The sequence below is a fragment of the Macaca mulatta genome, chromosome 3, assembly GCF_049350105.2.
Source record: "Macaca mulatta isolate MMU2019108-1 chromosome 3, T2T-MMU8v2.0, whole genome shotgun sequence".
NCBI lineage: Eukaryota > Metazoa > Chordata > Mammalia > Primates > Cercopithecidae > Macaca > Macaca mulatta.
Window position 1 is genome coordinate 168,999,947 of NC_133408.1, and position 15,283 is coordinate 169,015,229.

The following is a 15,283-nucleotide window of genomic DNA, read 5'->3' on the forward strand; positions in this document are numbered from 1 at the left end:
TCCAAAAACAGCTCAAAATCCTCTGTGCCAGTTGTATTCCCACAAGTGATGACTCGATAGTATCATCATCAATGAGGGCATGAGGGCATACGGCCCGCCGGATGATCTGAAGTCAGTGAGTGTGTGCTTAGGGCCAAAGAGGAAGGGACAAAAAGTTAATCTTTTCAGAGCTCAAAGCTAAAACACAACCAGGCAGTAAAGATGTTACTACAATGGCAGAACAGTTTTAATCAAAAGGTGATGAATCTGGAACCTAGAGATAAGGCATAGGGCAAGGAATACAAGAATGTGACCCTGTCTTCTTTTCCTGGCTTTGTTTTATTGGACTTTGGCAAATCACCTAATTACCCTTCTTCAGTCTCCTTATCATAAAAGGAGAGGAGGTAAGGAAGAGTGAACTATGGATGGTTAGAACTGGTTCCTTCCAGTTCTGACATTGAATATTTCCAATCCATTTGGTTTCTCTGAGACCAAAACAAAACAAAAAAACCAATAACTATTCCTTAGTCACTTAAGTTTCAGTTTATTATGGAGGCTAAAGTTCCTAACCACCTGAGTTCAAAGCTCAATGTGGTCAAGTATGAGACTGACTGGAATTGCTGGACCTTAAATCTCCCTTACTCCTTCAAACTCAAAATGCCAGTGCTACCACAGACACTGGCATTGTTGAGCCCTTCTCCCTATCTCACAACCTAAATGATGTTAGGCATCTTACTTCTCAGTTCCTCAGTAATCTAAAATTCATACCTCACAGGTATTTCTTTGACTCAGCATGGAAGCATCATCATTACAGGTAAAGACTATAGGCTTCTAAAGTTGAATAGACTTGGGTTTGAAGGCCAGTTTCATCACTTACTAGCTGTGTATCCTCAGGCTACACAACCTTTTTGAACCTTTGTTTCTTTGTCTGTAAATCAGAATAATAGTATCTTCTACACATTGTTTTTATAAAGATTAAATAACTAATACATATAAAACACTAAGCACCAGGAAGCTATTTTGTCCAAAACTAGATACAGCAGAGCAGTACTCAACTGCCTGGTTTGAATCTCACTTCTTACAATAACATAACCTTAGGCAAATTACTTATCCTTTTTGTGCTTCAGTTTTCTCATCTGTAAAATAGGGATATTGAGTATCTATCCTATAGGATTACTGGGATAATCAAATAAATTAATATGGATAAAGCACTTACTACCTGGAACTTATTAGTGCTATGTAAAATTTACTATTATTCAGTCTGAGCAACATAGCAAAACCCCATCTCTTAAAAAAAAAAAAATTAGCCTGACATAGTAGTGTGCGCCTGTAGTCCTGGCTACCGAGGAGGCTGAGATGGGAGGATTGAGCCCAGGAGTTTGAAGTTATAGTGATCTATGATCATGCCACTGCACTCTGTCTGAGAGATAGAAGAAGACCGGGTGTCCAAAAATAAATAAATAAACACACACACATATATAAAATAACTATTATTGTTAACAATTATAGCATGTACATCCTTCTCTCCAACATACCCAAATCCATTTTCTCCTCTTATACGTGATGAATTCATTTATTTAAATCCATTTTTTATTCTTATACATGATGAATTTATTCATTTAATCAAATCACAAATATTTATTGGGTGCCTACCATGTGCCAAGTACCACAGAAATATGACCTTTGTCTTTGTGGTGCTTACAGTACAAGGAAAGAGGCAATTAAATAAGTACATAAAAGTGTGAGAAATGATAATATAAGCACATGGGATTATATGGCAAGGGCACCAATTATGTGTATTGGGGCTGTGGCATCAGAGAAGCTCCATTTAAGGAGAAAGGTAAAGGATAAGCAGGAGTTACCTGGTATGTGTTGGAGGGGAATTGAGAAGAGTATTCCAAATAGAGGGAAGAACGTGTACTCCGTAGTATCTCTTGCAATCTGTCGTATCTTCTTCAGACCAGCTGTATAAAGCCTGACCATCATCATGATCTGTCTAAATCAGTGCTTTTCAAATTTGAATGTGCATATAAATCATGTAAAGATCTTGTTAAAATGCCCATTCTGATTTAGAAAGTCTGGAGTAGGTCCCAAAATTCTACATTTTGAACAGCTCTCAGATGATGACAAGTACGGCTGGGACACCACTTTGAGAAGTAAAAGTCTACCTAGATAATTCCATTTATACATGCGATATCACTTCCTTGTTTATATCACCCCAGTTACTCCTTACTGTCCTCAAAATAAAATCCAAACTCCTTAGCATGATGATGTACAAGACCTTTCATGACTTGGCCTCTGCATATCTCTGGAGCCTTGGCTCTCTACATTCCCTTACCTTCCCACTCTAAACGAAAGCACACATAGGCATATGCATGCACACACAGACACACACACACACGTCTTTCAAAATTTATAGATTAGCTGTAATTTCCTTCAATAGACATTTCTAGTTCCTGGTCCAGGTTAAGAATCAATTACACGAATTACTGAATAATCTCCAGACTGATCTCTATCACAGTACATGTCAGCATTGATACTATAATTGATCATTTGTCTCTTTCCACACTAGTACTGCAGGCGATCTAAGGACAGAAGTTATATGTCTTATTTTTGTATTCCAAGTCCCTAACACAGTAAACAACCCATGAATATGTGCTAGATGAATATATGATTTAAAGAATAGTGACTGGGCATGGTGGCTCTTGCCTATAATCCCAGCACTTTGGGAAGCTGAAGTGGGCAGATCACCTGAGGTCGGGAGTTCAAGACCAGCCTGACCAAAATAGAGAAACTCCATCTCTACTAAAAATATAAAATTAGCCAAGCATGGTGGTACATGCCTGTAATCCCAGCTACTCAGGAAGGCTGAGGCAGGAGAATCACTTGAACCCAGGAGGCAGAGGTTGCGGTGAGCCAAGATCATGCTATTGCACTCCAACCTGGGCAACGAGAGCAAAACTCCTTCTCAAAAAAAAAAAAAAGAATAGCTAGCTAGCTCAGGGTAAAGCCTAAAATGAATTAAATATAGAACAGGTACCTGAAGAGTAAAAGGAAGGAAAAGATAACAGGGTATGAGTAAAAATTAACAAAACTATAAATAGAAACATCACTATAACAAAATTATGCTTAGTATAAACTAAATGTACCTCCTTGCCACTGACTAATCCAGTGTTTCTCAAATAAACAATTAAGTAATTCAAAGATTACAGTATTCTAAAGCAGTCACCAAGCTACCTTCTCTACTCCCTGTTAAGACCTATAGAATCCAGGAGTGGAGTATGGACTTAAATTCTCAATTTCCCTGTCCCAGCTAATTAGAGCTCCACTTAGGTCAAGGTTCAGTTTGCTGCATAGTTAGCACTTCTAGCTAAAGCTGTTGTCAAAGAGAAGTCAAACTTAAAGTTGAAAACTTGTTTTTAAACTTCAAAACAACAAGAATAAGAGTGGGAAGGAATTTGCATTCCGGGCCCTCAGTTTTATCACTGACCTGGAGGTGGGGGTTAAATAATGAAACATAACGCCATTAAATGAATGTAGAATGTGTACTCCCGCTATATTCTTTTTTAAAATAAACTTTTTATTGAAGCATAACTTAGTTACAAAAGTACACAAATAAAAAAGTTACAGCTTGATAAAATTTCAAAAGTTAACAAACCTATGCAACCACTACACAGACAAGAAACTAGAACATTCCCAGTACCCTAGAGCCTTCTCATAGGTGGCCTATCAGTTGTTACCCTCACTCCTCCCCAAAGGTAATCTCTGTCCTGACTCTTATCACCACTGATCAGTTCTGCCTATTTTTGAAACCAGTATAATCATAAAATATTTATTCATAAGTGTCTTTTTTTTCTACTTAATGTATTTTTAAGAATTGTCCAAGTTTGTTGCACTTACTAGAAGTTTTATTTGTATTGTGGGAAAGTATCCCATTGCATGAACGGCCACAATTTATTGAATCCATTTTTTCTGTTTATGGACTTTTTGGTTGTTTTCAGCTTGGGGACCATAAAAATTAACGTTGCTATGATCATTCTTGTATGTCTTTCGGTACCCATATGAAAATATTTCTCCTGGATATATATCTAGGTGTGGAACTGCTAGGTTATGGGGTATGCATATGTTCAGCTAGATAATGTCAAACAATTTTCCAAAATACTTGTTCTAGTTTATATTCCTACCAGCAAGATATCAGTATTCCAGTTGCTTCACATCCTTCGGTCTCTGTCATTTTAGCCTTTCTAGATAATGGTGTCACATTATGGTTTTCATCTATATCTTACCACCACCACTACCATTACCAATACAACCACTTAAAAAAAATTGTGGTAAATATACATAAGATTTACCACTTTAACCATTTTTAAGTAAATAGTTCAGTGGCATTAAGTGCATTCACATTGTTGTGCAACCATCACCACCATCCATCTCCAAAACTTTTTCATTATCTCAAACTGCGACTCTATACCCATTAAACAACAATTCCTGATTCTCCCTTCCCTCCAGCCCCTGGTAACCACTGCTCTACCTTCTGTCTCTATGAATTTGACTACAACAGAGAGCTGCAGGAGCTGATACAGTTTGCATAACTTTTCTTTTGAAGTTGCCAATTCCTCACCTACATGTTAAGGGTAATATAATCATATGCAGTGGTCTCACTCCTGCCCTGGCTATAGGTGTGTCTTCTAAGGCACATTATGGTAAAGTGGAATTATATTGGAAACAAATTTATAACTAGTACTTATACCTATTCCTTATGCCTTACACAGTCCTTGTCAGTTAATAGGCCTTCAGTTCTCAAATGTAATAGCTACTATTTTATTTCCATTTCAGAATTGTTGCAGAAAGATGTAGTGAGGTTGCAGTGTTCAAATAGTCTATTTTAGTTAAAACCTACAGTAAGGAAACAAAAAAAGTCATAACTAAAAACAACACTCAGTTTAGCCTGCCAAAGTGATATATTTTACTTGTGTTTATTCTTTTATTTATTTATTGGAGATGGAGTCTTTTCTGTGTTGCCCAGGCTGGAGAGCAGTGGCACAATGTCCACTCACCGCAACCTCTGCCTCCCGGGTTCAAGCAATTCTCCCTGCCTCAGCCTCCTGAGTAGCTGGGATTACAGACACCCGCCACCACGCCCAGCTAATTTTTGTATTTTTAGTAGAGACAGGTTTCACCGTGTTGGCCAGGCTGTTCTCAAACTCCTGGCCTTAGGTGATCCACCCGCCTCGGCCTCCGAGGCTGGGATTACAGGCATGAGCTGCCATGCCTGGCCTATTCTTTTATTTTTAATCTTGTTTCTCTAAAAGTCATTTTCTTCTATGGTTTAACACTACCATGAAGGTCATCATCTTCTATTTATTTAATAAATCATTACATAGAGAAAATAGGCTGGGCACGGTAGCTCATTTCTGTAATCCCAGCACTTTGGGAGGCCAAGGCGGGAGGATCACTTGAGATGAACTCCTGGGAGTTCAAGACAAGCCTGGGAAACATAGTGAGACCCCTATCTCTACAAAAAATTTAAAAATTTGCCAGGTGTGGTGTTGCACACCTGTAGTCTCAGCTACTCGGGAGATTGAGGTGGCAGGATCACTTGAGCCTAGGAAGTCAAGCAATGATCATATCACTGCACCTCAGCCTGGGTGACACAGTGAGACCCTGTTATGTTAGAATAGAATAGAATAGAATAGAATAGAATAGAATATTAATTTTTTTCTCTTTTTAAAAATTAATAGAAAAATTAATAGAATATTAATTAAAAAAAAATTTTTTTTAACTTTAAAAAATTGTTTTATTTTTGAGATGGAGTCTCACTCTGTCACCCAGGCTGGAGTGCAGTGGCACGATCTCGGCTCACTGTAACCTCTTCCTCCCAAGTTCAAGTGATTCTCCTGCCTCAGCCTCCTGAGTGACTGGGATTTTAGGCGCGGGACACTGTACCTGGCTAATTTTTGTGTTTTTAGTAGAGACGGGGTTTCACCACGTTGACCAGGCTGGTCTCGATCTCCTGACTTTAGGCGATCTGCCCGCCTCGGCCTCCCAAAGTGCTGGGATTACAGGCGTGAGCCACTGCGCCCAGCTTCTTTTACCTTTACTTTTTAAATTATTGTTATTATTACCACACTAACCTACACTATCAATATGATCTAGTAATTTTCTTATCACTGAAATATTCTAAGGGTTGGGCTTCACTCTAGCCATAAAATAGACCTTTGGCCTTAATTTGTTCCAAAACTTTCATTATAATGCAGATCAAAATGGATTACAATGGGTGCAGATCAAGCAATGGAAAGTGGATTATATGTTCCTGAAGAGATAGTATAATTAAGGACTAAAACCCTACTAAGGACTTATCGTCAAGTAAGTCATATAGCTATAGTCAGTAGTATAACTAAGCCCCTATAAATATAAAACAGTGTTCCTTCTTCTATAAAATGGACATAAACATATTGAATAGAGTATGCAAGTTGCTCCCAAAGTATAATAAAGTATATGTACAGCATACAGAAATTTTAAATTTGGTGATTTGCTAAGCACCTACTATATCCCAGGTATTGTAGGCAAATCAAAGTAGGCTAAGCCGCTGAAGAGCATGGAGACTAACAAGGGGTAACACACATACATAGGAACTATAATTTGAGGAATGGTGAGAATAGTGATATAGCCAAAGAACAATATTAGATGAAGGGGAGATTCCTTTTTTAAGGTCAGGTTTCATGGTAGAAGTATCATTCCTTTAAACATTTGAAAAAGTGAAGATGATGGAAGTGAAGGCAGAAACGAATGCATTTCGATTTGAGAAAATGACACGAGCAAAGGTATTGAGGTGGGAAAGAACACAGCATAATAACAACATAATTAAGAGCTACCATTAACGCCTTAGAGTATGTACCCTTTTAAAATCCTTTCATCAGTCCTGTTAGGTAGGTGACTGTTATTATTTCCACCATACAAATTGGAAATTGGAGTTATATAGAGAGGTCAAATAAGTGGCAGAGGCAGGATTCTAACCTAACTCTGATTCCAAAACCACTGTTCATGGTCACCATACTGTAGTGTTTACATTCAAGAAGTAGCAGATAATACAGTCTACCTGGAGGATAGAATAAAAATACACATTATATACATACACACACATATATACACATATATATGTGTGTATATATATATGAAGTGGATAGTCTTCTGGGAAAGGATTTGTAGAGGGTTAAGAGGAGTGAAAATGAACAGAAAGGGATAGATGAAAGGTTTGGTGGAGGAGGGCGCAGAAATAATATCCAACTGATTGTTCTGGGGACTAAGGAAAAGGGGAAAATCAAAGGTGCCTGAGGTTTCATATATGGTTGCCTGAGGACAGTGGCATCACAAACACAAATAGAAAAGTGAGGAGAAGTGTTGTTTGGAGGGGAGTGAGAAAGATGGAGCAGTAATTTTGATTGTAGACGTGTTGCGTTTAAACACAGATGGGGCCGGGCGCAGTGGCTCAAGCCTGTAATCCCAGCACTTTGGGAGGCCGAGATGGGCGGATCACGAGGTCAGGAGATCGAGACCATCCTGGCTAACACGGTGAAACCCCGTCTCTACTAAAAAATACAAAAAAACTAGCCCGGCGAGGTGGTGGGCGCCTGTAGTCCCAGCTACGGGAGGCTGAGGCAGGAGAATGGTGTAAACCCAGGAGGCAGAGCTTGCAGTGAGCTGAGATCTGGCCACTGCACTCCAGCCTGGGCGACAGAGCGAGACTCCGTCTCAAAAAAAAAAAAGCACAGATGAAATACACCATTGGCAATTTAGGCAACAGATGTGACTTCTCATTTTAAGAAGTTCTCTGGGTTAAAAAGAAGACCAGAGGACAATAACTAGAGGTTGCTAGGAGCTAAGACTTTATCAGAGTTGACACTCTGACTTCAGTGGGCCTTATCTTCCCTGCATCTCATCACCCTCTGTCCTGACATCGCTCAAATCGCCTCACTCCATAGCTCCTCTAAGACCACAGCTTCCTTTACGTCTACCCCTGCTGTTCTTATTTCGCCTGCTCTCCACCCTCCCTGTGATCCCTTGATACCTCTGAATGCACCCTGGTTCAACAGTCCCCGTTTTCACCTGCCTTTCTCTACAGTCAAACCTCTGGCCATTCATTTGAATTCCGCCCTCTCTGGCATCTTACAGTACCTCTTCTGTAGATATTACCTTCCTCCCCTCCATTCCAAATCCAAAGGACCATCCTCTTAACTAGTGAAGGCCCTACAGGGAAATGAACTGTGAACTCCGAACATCTGAGACAGGTCTCGGTTAATTTAGAAAGCTTATTTTGCCAAGGTTAGAGGATATGCACTCAAGACACAGCCTCAGGAGGTCCCAATGACATGTGCCCAAGGTGGTCAGAGCACAGTTTGGTTTTATACATTTTAGGGGGACAGGAGACATCAATCAACATATGTATGATGAACACTGGTTCAGTCTGGAAAGGCAAGACATCTGGAAGCAGGGAGGGGGCTTCCAGGTCATGGGCAGATAAGAGACAAATGGTTGCATTCTTTTGAGTTTCTGATTAGCCTCTTCAAAGGAGGCAATCAGATGTGCATTTATCTCAGTGAGCAGAGGGGCGATTTTGAGGAGGCAGGTTTGCCCTAAGCAGTTCCAGCTTGACTTTTCCCTTTGGCTTAGTGATTTTGGGGGCCCAAGATGTTTTCCTTTCACAGAACCTATAATCATAATTATAATATTGTCACTGTTAGCTGTGGAGAAACTATCCTCTTCAATGGGAATTAACACTGTAAAGAGTCCTGGTCCTCCGAGACGGGCGGATCACGAGGCCAGGAGATCGAGACCATCCTGGCTAACACAGTGAAACCCCGTCTCTACTAAAAAAATACAAAAAACTAGCCGGGCGAGGTGGCGGGCGCCTGTAGTCCCAGCTACTCGGGAGGCTGTAGTCCCAGCTACTCGGGAGGCTGAGGCAGGAGAATGACGTAAACCCGGGAGGCGGAGCTTGCAGTGAGCTGAGATCCGGCCACTGTACTCCAGCCCGGGCGACAGAGTGAGACTCCGTCTCAAAAAAAAAAAAAAGAGTCCTGGTCCTTAAAGGGACCAAAGCAGGCATATCTTGTTAGACTTCCTTCATGCCTGAAACCTGTGGTACTCTTACTGGATAATATACTCTAGGAATGAACTAAGCAGGTGAGATAGGCTAGCTTACCTTTTTTCTAGTTATGTCTTATTTCCAAACTTCTGAAGTGTGCAGCAAGGAGGCAGTTGGTATGGAGACATAAAGCAGAAACAACTTCGGAGGTCCTTTAAGGTGATAGTGTACAGGGCTACTGCACTGGCATCCTGTTTCTTCCTGAAACCAGACCTGTGTGTAAAATCCAGCGTTGGTTAGGGACTTTGAGGCAGCACTAGTCTTGGTTGGAAACCCTGGCTGTCCTCTAAACCTACACTGTGGGGGCTCCTGACTAGCCTCAGTGAAGCCACTTTGCAATCAGCACCTGTGTCTCTGTAGCTGAGAGCCTTGAGGCCTTCGTGTATGTAGCACAGGGAACCAGCAGAGGGAGCTGTCGTCCCAGAACTTTCTTAGAGCTTCTAAGAAGTTCTGATTTTGAAAAAGATCTTCCTAGGCTCCATCCGAACTTCCCATGCAATAAGACACTAACTTGAGATATGTGACATTTTGCTGCCAGACCCCTGGTGTGAGCAGATGGGGAGCTTCTGCATAGCTGTTTAAACTTGAAAGCCCTAGGAGCTCTTGATTTCAAGGAAACGCCTGTTTACTGATCCAAATCAAGCAACTCTTGAGAAATGGGAGTGCCTTCCTTACCTCAGTCTTTATTGATCTTGGTATCCGCACCTCCAGTGACGTGTCCTGAAGGGTGGGAGAGAATTCCTAAGTGCCTCACACACAGGGAAAGAAGGAAGTCCAACTAATGCTGCAGAAAGTCCCCACTGGGGAGGTGCGGGTAGTGTTTGGGTAGTATTAAACAGTGAGTGCCCTGTGAGAAGAGAGGCACAGTGCCTGGGTGCAGCACTTTGCATCAGCCCTGATTCTGAAATCAGAAACAGAGGCTTTGAAGCCGGCCAGTAAGGGGTTGTCAGGCAGTTGACTAATGCTCTTGATTTGAATCGGGGGCTGCTGTGAAAAGGGATGCAGCTTCTCTAGCCACTGTGAACTGAATCTCACTAGGGTTGGGTCTGCTTTGGGGCACTCAGATAACCCCGGTATTTCCAAACCAGCTTTCCCTTTTGCTTCAGGACGTATCTTACCCAAGCCTGCACTATGGAGAAGTGGGACGGTAATGAGGGCACCTCAGCTTTTCACATGCCTGAGTGGATGGTGAGTTCTCTGGTCGTTTTGTTTCTCCTTCTGTTTCTTGATAATGAGAGGCAACTATTTTTGCCGGGTGACAAGGATCACCTGTAAGAAGCTCCTACCAAGATCCGTGGTTGGAAAAAGTTATTACTGTAAGTTCTGATTAGTTCCTAGGTACTAGGTCACCGCTGTTTCTTAATTATCTGCGAAGCTGGGAAAGGTATGAGAGTTGCGTGGCCCCAGCTTGTTGCCTGGTTGTCTCTGGTGGGCGGGGGCTTTCCTCCGGCTGCTGGTATGATGTATGGGTTGTGTTTCCTGTGACTGTTTTGCACTTCTGTTTTCAACCTGATGCTTCATTTGTTTCTCTGGAGGTAAAGAAAAAGAACAATGATGAGAAAAAAACAAAAACAGAACTTACAGAAATGGTGCTCTCTCAAGTCTGAGAAGATTTCAAACATTTCTCCCCTCCCTGCCTGTATTTTTCCCTTCAGTCACAACATTTTCCTATTTTCCCCCCAGCTATCCTTTATATATATATTTCTCTAAGGCAGGAACTGTAGCCCTCTTGGTACAGTTCTTCAGACTACCATATTTGCCTGATCAGTAGTTTTACTATAATGATAATAAGGACTTATTTGTTCATAAGAACTAGCATATAAACCTATTATATTGGATTGAATTTCAACTTTTAATTTAAAAACAATAACCATCCTTATGTTTCTAAATAGTTTCTTCAGGTTTATGTTTACAGGTTTGTGTTTCCCCACTATGGAAAACTAGTTAGACTCTCTAAAACATATTTCAGGTTCTTTTTAGTGTTTACAGAATTATGGATTTGAAGAAATAACTATTGATAATGAGATAGAATATATAGTAGGCCTAACAAAGGCCCCGCTGAGGAAATTACATTTCAACTCATTGTTACAACTATTGTTTATTGTTTTGGGGGAGGTTATTGCTGTTCTTAATGTTGTTTCAGAACATTATATTCAGGTTTTTTTTTTTTTTTTTTTGAGATGGAGTCTGGCTTTGTTGTCCAGGCTGGAGTACAGTGGCGGGATCTCAGCTCACTGCAGCCTCCGCTTCCTGGGTTCAAGTGATTCTCCTGCCTCAGCCTCATGAGTAGCAGGGATTACAGGTGTGCACCACCACACAGGGTAATTTTTGTATTTTTGGTGGAGACGGGGTTTCACCATGTTGGCCAGGCTGGTCTTGAACTCCTGACCTTAGGTGATCCACTCAACTTGGCCTCCCAAAGTGCTGGGATTACAGGTGTGAGCCACCATGCCCAGCCTTGTGTTCAATTTTAAAACATTTTGTGGGAAGAAAACCTATCCATCTACAAGCTTATTCCAAGTAATGTAGTGTTTTAGAATTAATGGAAGGATTTATTTAATACTTCTGATTAGGTTGAGTGTTTTTGAATTTCTTGCTACTCACTAATAACAAGAAGGGGGGAAAAAGAAATTTGGTTTTCTTAGGGGAAGGGCCACGTTAAGGTATCAAACTTTAGTATTTCTATAAAGGAATATTACAGAAGAATTCTACTGAACATTAGTGTGCCAACTCAGAATCAATCAAAGTTTTACAGTAATTCTTATTTCTCTGTCATAGTCCTCACTGTCTTACAAGCTTAGCACATCCCCTTAAAGTTCAGTAGCAGCTCCTACTGAACTTTCACCCTATTTACCTTCTTTCTACTTATGTGAAAAGGAAAACTGCCCTAAAGGAGTTGGTGTGACCACTGCATAAGGGATATGATCTAAGGCTTCCCAACTTTTAGAAAACACTCTTTAAGAAAACACAGCTCTATAGTGCTGTGTCTTGGTTGGTAATAAATAAATAAATAAATAAATAAATACATTTGTGGCCGGGCGCAGTGGCTTACGCCTGTAATCTGAGGCGGACAGATCACAAGGGCAGGAGATTGAGACCATCCTGGCGAACACGGTGAAACCCTGTCTCTACTAAAAATACAAAAAATTAGTGGGGCATGGTGGCGAGTGCCTGTAGTCCCAGCTACTCGGGAGGCTGAGGCAGGAGAATGGCGTGAACCCGGGAGGCGGAGCTTGCAGTGAGCCGAAATCCTATCATCTCACTCCAGCCTGGGCGACAGAGCCAGACTCCGTCTCAAAACAAACAAACAAACAAAATAATAATTTAGAAAAGCACAGCTCTGCTCTGTTTTAATAAAGTATTACTCTCAGGAATTTCTTGGCCACTCCGTCTCTTAAATAGCAGGAAAATACCTTTGCTCAGTATTTTGAACAGCAATAAAAAGGAATAGGGAGGAGCTAGTCTTCAATAACACGATTGTCTCATTTGCTAGCTTTTCCTTAGTAAAGACTTCTGAGGCTTTCTTTCAGATACCATGTAAGTCATTGACTCCTGACTTGGTCTGAAAGTACTTCATTTAGGCTGCTACTGATAGCCACTTAGCCAAGAAAGCTAACCTCTGAGCACCCTCCAGTGTATTGCCTATAGATTTCCAAACCTTGCTTGTGAAATGTTAAAGTGTCTTTTAATCCCTAAGAAAAAAACCCTTGCTCCAGCTCCCATGTTGGGCCAAAGTTTCAAGTTAAAGTTTTAACAAGTGTCTTACTCATGTTCCCATTTACATATTAGTGTAATGAAATTTCCACTGAAACTATCCCTGCCACCAAAAGAAATATGAGAAGCCTCTCAAATCTTCTTTCAGGAGAAAAATTTAGCAGAGAAGGTATATTACAACATCTCCCTTTTATTAAAAATCACCAGCAAAAAGGGACTTCATATCCCTCAGAGAATAGGACTCACACTACATATAACAGCTGACAGTACTCACATCTCTGATTCCCAGCAGGGAAATAAGCCAAGATGAAGCCTGAAGAACCCCAATCTCAAGAACTGACAAGGTAGACTTTCAAGGTTACGTTCCACCAATCACTGGAAAAATTCTCCTGGCGCCTCTGCTCCTCAGCTGTTTTCATGTGAAAGATTTTCTTAGCCTTGTTCAGACAGCTTTACTGCTGAAAGGTTGGGGAACACATCCTTTTAAAGATTGTCTTTATTAATGTGTTTTACTTCCCCTAAGAGATCTTTAGTCCCTTCTGGTACTAACCTCGACTAACATGCATGGAGATCAGCAATAACTTTTTCTGTGTTTCTACATTTTAATATTTCCTCCTCCTCCCACTCCAGCTCTCTGTACTTTTCCATAGGAAATCTGGTTGATTGACTTTCTTGAGTACCCAGCCAGCTTGCTGCCCGATATTCTTGTGGCTAGAAGTAATCCTTTTCATAGGTAAAGAGTTAGTTCAAGCCACTGATTTGGCTTGGAAGAGAGAGGTGTTTTGAGGAATATCTGAACCATATCTACTTGGAAGTAGAGACAAAAACCTCCAAAGTATCTGATAAATGGTGGTAGAGGTAGCTTGACTATAACTCTAGGTCAGGATTGGTGCCTAAAACAGAAAGCCATTTGAAAAACTGATGAAAACTATGGGCTCTCTCCCCAGGATATTAAAAATACAAAATTTTGCATACTGTTGTAGGAGGTTCTAGACATCCATGGAATATAGGTTAAGAACATTTAATTTGAAAGAATAGAAATATTAATATTTTAGACTCGTATATCAATATGTAGTTTTCAAAACCCTCTCACATTATCTTATTATCTCAGCATACATTTTAGATAAGCAAAGTAGAAATGATTATCCCCATTTTAGAAATGATGACAGACCTTAGGAAGTAGAGACACAGATACATCCTTTGTAGTATTTATGTACTTGAAAAGGAATTGATTGGTTTCTCTTGGCCTGAACCTCTTTAGGATAAATAGATCTTCTATCCTCTCCATGAGTCCTGTTTTTCTTAATATGTTACCTATCTCTTCTTAAGAGCCTTAGGTTATGGAAATCAGAATTAGACCCACTTATCTTTAGACCCTGTTTTGGGTGTGAAGAAAGATCACCTCGGCTGGGCACAGTGGCTCATGCCTGTAATTGAAGCACTTTGGAGGGCCGAGGTGGACGGATCACCTGAGGTCAGGAGTTTGAGACCAGCCTGGCCAATATGGTGAAACCCCATCTCTACTAAAAAGTACAAAAAAAATTAACCGGGTGTGGTGGTGTGCTTCTGTAATCCCAGCTATTCAGGAGGCTGAGGCAGGAGAATCACTTGAACCCCGATAGGTGGAGGTTGCAGTGAGCCGAGATGGCACCATTGCACTCCAGCCTGGGAGACAAGAGGGATACTTCCATCTCAAAAAAAAAAAAAAGAAAGAAAAGAAAGGATCACTTCATTGTATTCTCTGACCTTTCAAATAACCTTTACTTTTCTGCCTGTGAACGTGCCTCCATTGTTATAGCCATGATAGGATAGAATGGTTGATTAAGAAGAGTCAAGAGAATCAGGGCTGCTTTACTCACACTTGGAGAAAGTGTTAGAGCAGTGGTTCTCAAAGTGTGGTCTTCAGACCAGTAGCATCAGCATCTCCAGGGGAGTTACTCAAAACACAAAATCTTCAACCAGAGAATTGGAAGCTGAAAAAAAAATTTTTTTTTTTAAATTACAAAATACAAAATCTTGGGCCCTCTCCAGACCTTATAATTCTAAAACTCTGGTGGTTAAGATCCAGCAATGTGCTTTAATAAGCTCTCCAGGTGATTTTGATACAGCTAAAATTTTAGAATTACTGTATTCTATAAAAACTTGTTGACTGGGCACAGTGGCTCACGCATGTAATCCCAGCAAACCAAGGTGTGTGGATCACGAGGTCAGGAGATCGAGACCAGCCTGGCTAACAAGGTGAAACCCTGTCTCTACTAAAAAAAAAAAAATACAAAAAATTAGCCGGGCATGGTGGCACGCACCTGTAGTCCCAGCTACTGGGGAGTCTGAGGCAGGAGAATCACTTGAACCTGGGAGATGGAGGTTGCAGTGAGCTGAGATTATGCCACTGCACTCCAGCCTGGGTGACAGAGCGAGACTCAGTCTCAAAAAAAACCAAAACAA

At 40.8% G+C, this 15,283-nt stretch overlaps 1 protein-coding gene across 13 annotated transcripts in view; it reads left to right on the forward strand.

Moving 5' to 3' along the window:
* AHCYL2 (adenosylhomocysteinase like 2) overlaps nt 1-15,283 on the forward strand; it is a 212,708-nt gene that overhangs the window by 138,556 nt on the left and 58,869 nt on the right. For 2 of the 13 annotated variants that reach the window (XM_015134887.3, XM_015134889.3), the window contains exon 1: nt 10,113-10,312. The exons of 7 other annotated variants lie outside the window; for them this stretch is intronic. In XM_015134887.3, coding sequence (XP_014990373.3) covers nt 10,256-10,312 — 57 coding nt within the window. In that variant the 5' untranslated portion in view covers nt 10,113-10,255. Of the gene's footprint in view, nt 1-9,863; nt 9,933-9,982; nt 10,060-10,112; nt 10,313-15,283 lie in introns of those variants that run through there. 4 more of the 13 variants (XM_077997310.1, XM_077997309.1, XM_077997311.1 and 1 more) reach the window with 4 other exon arrangements.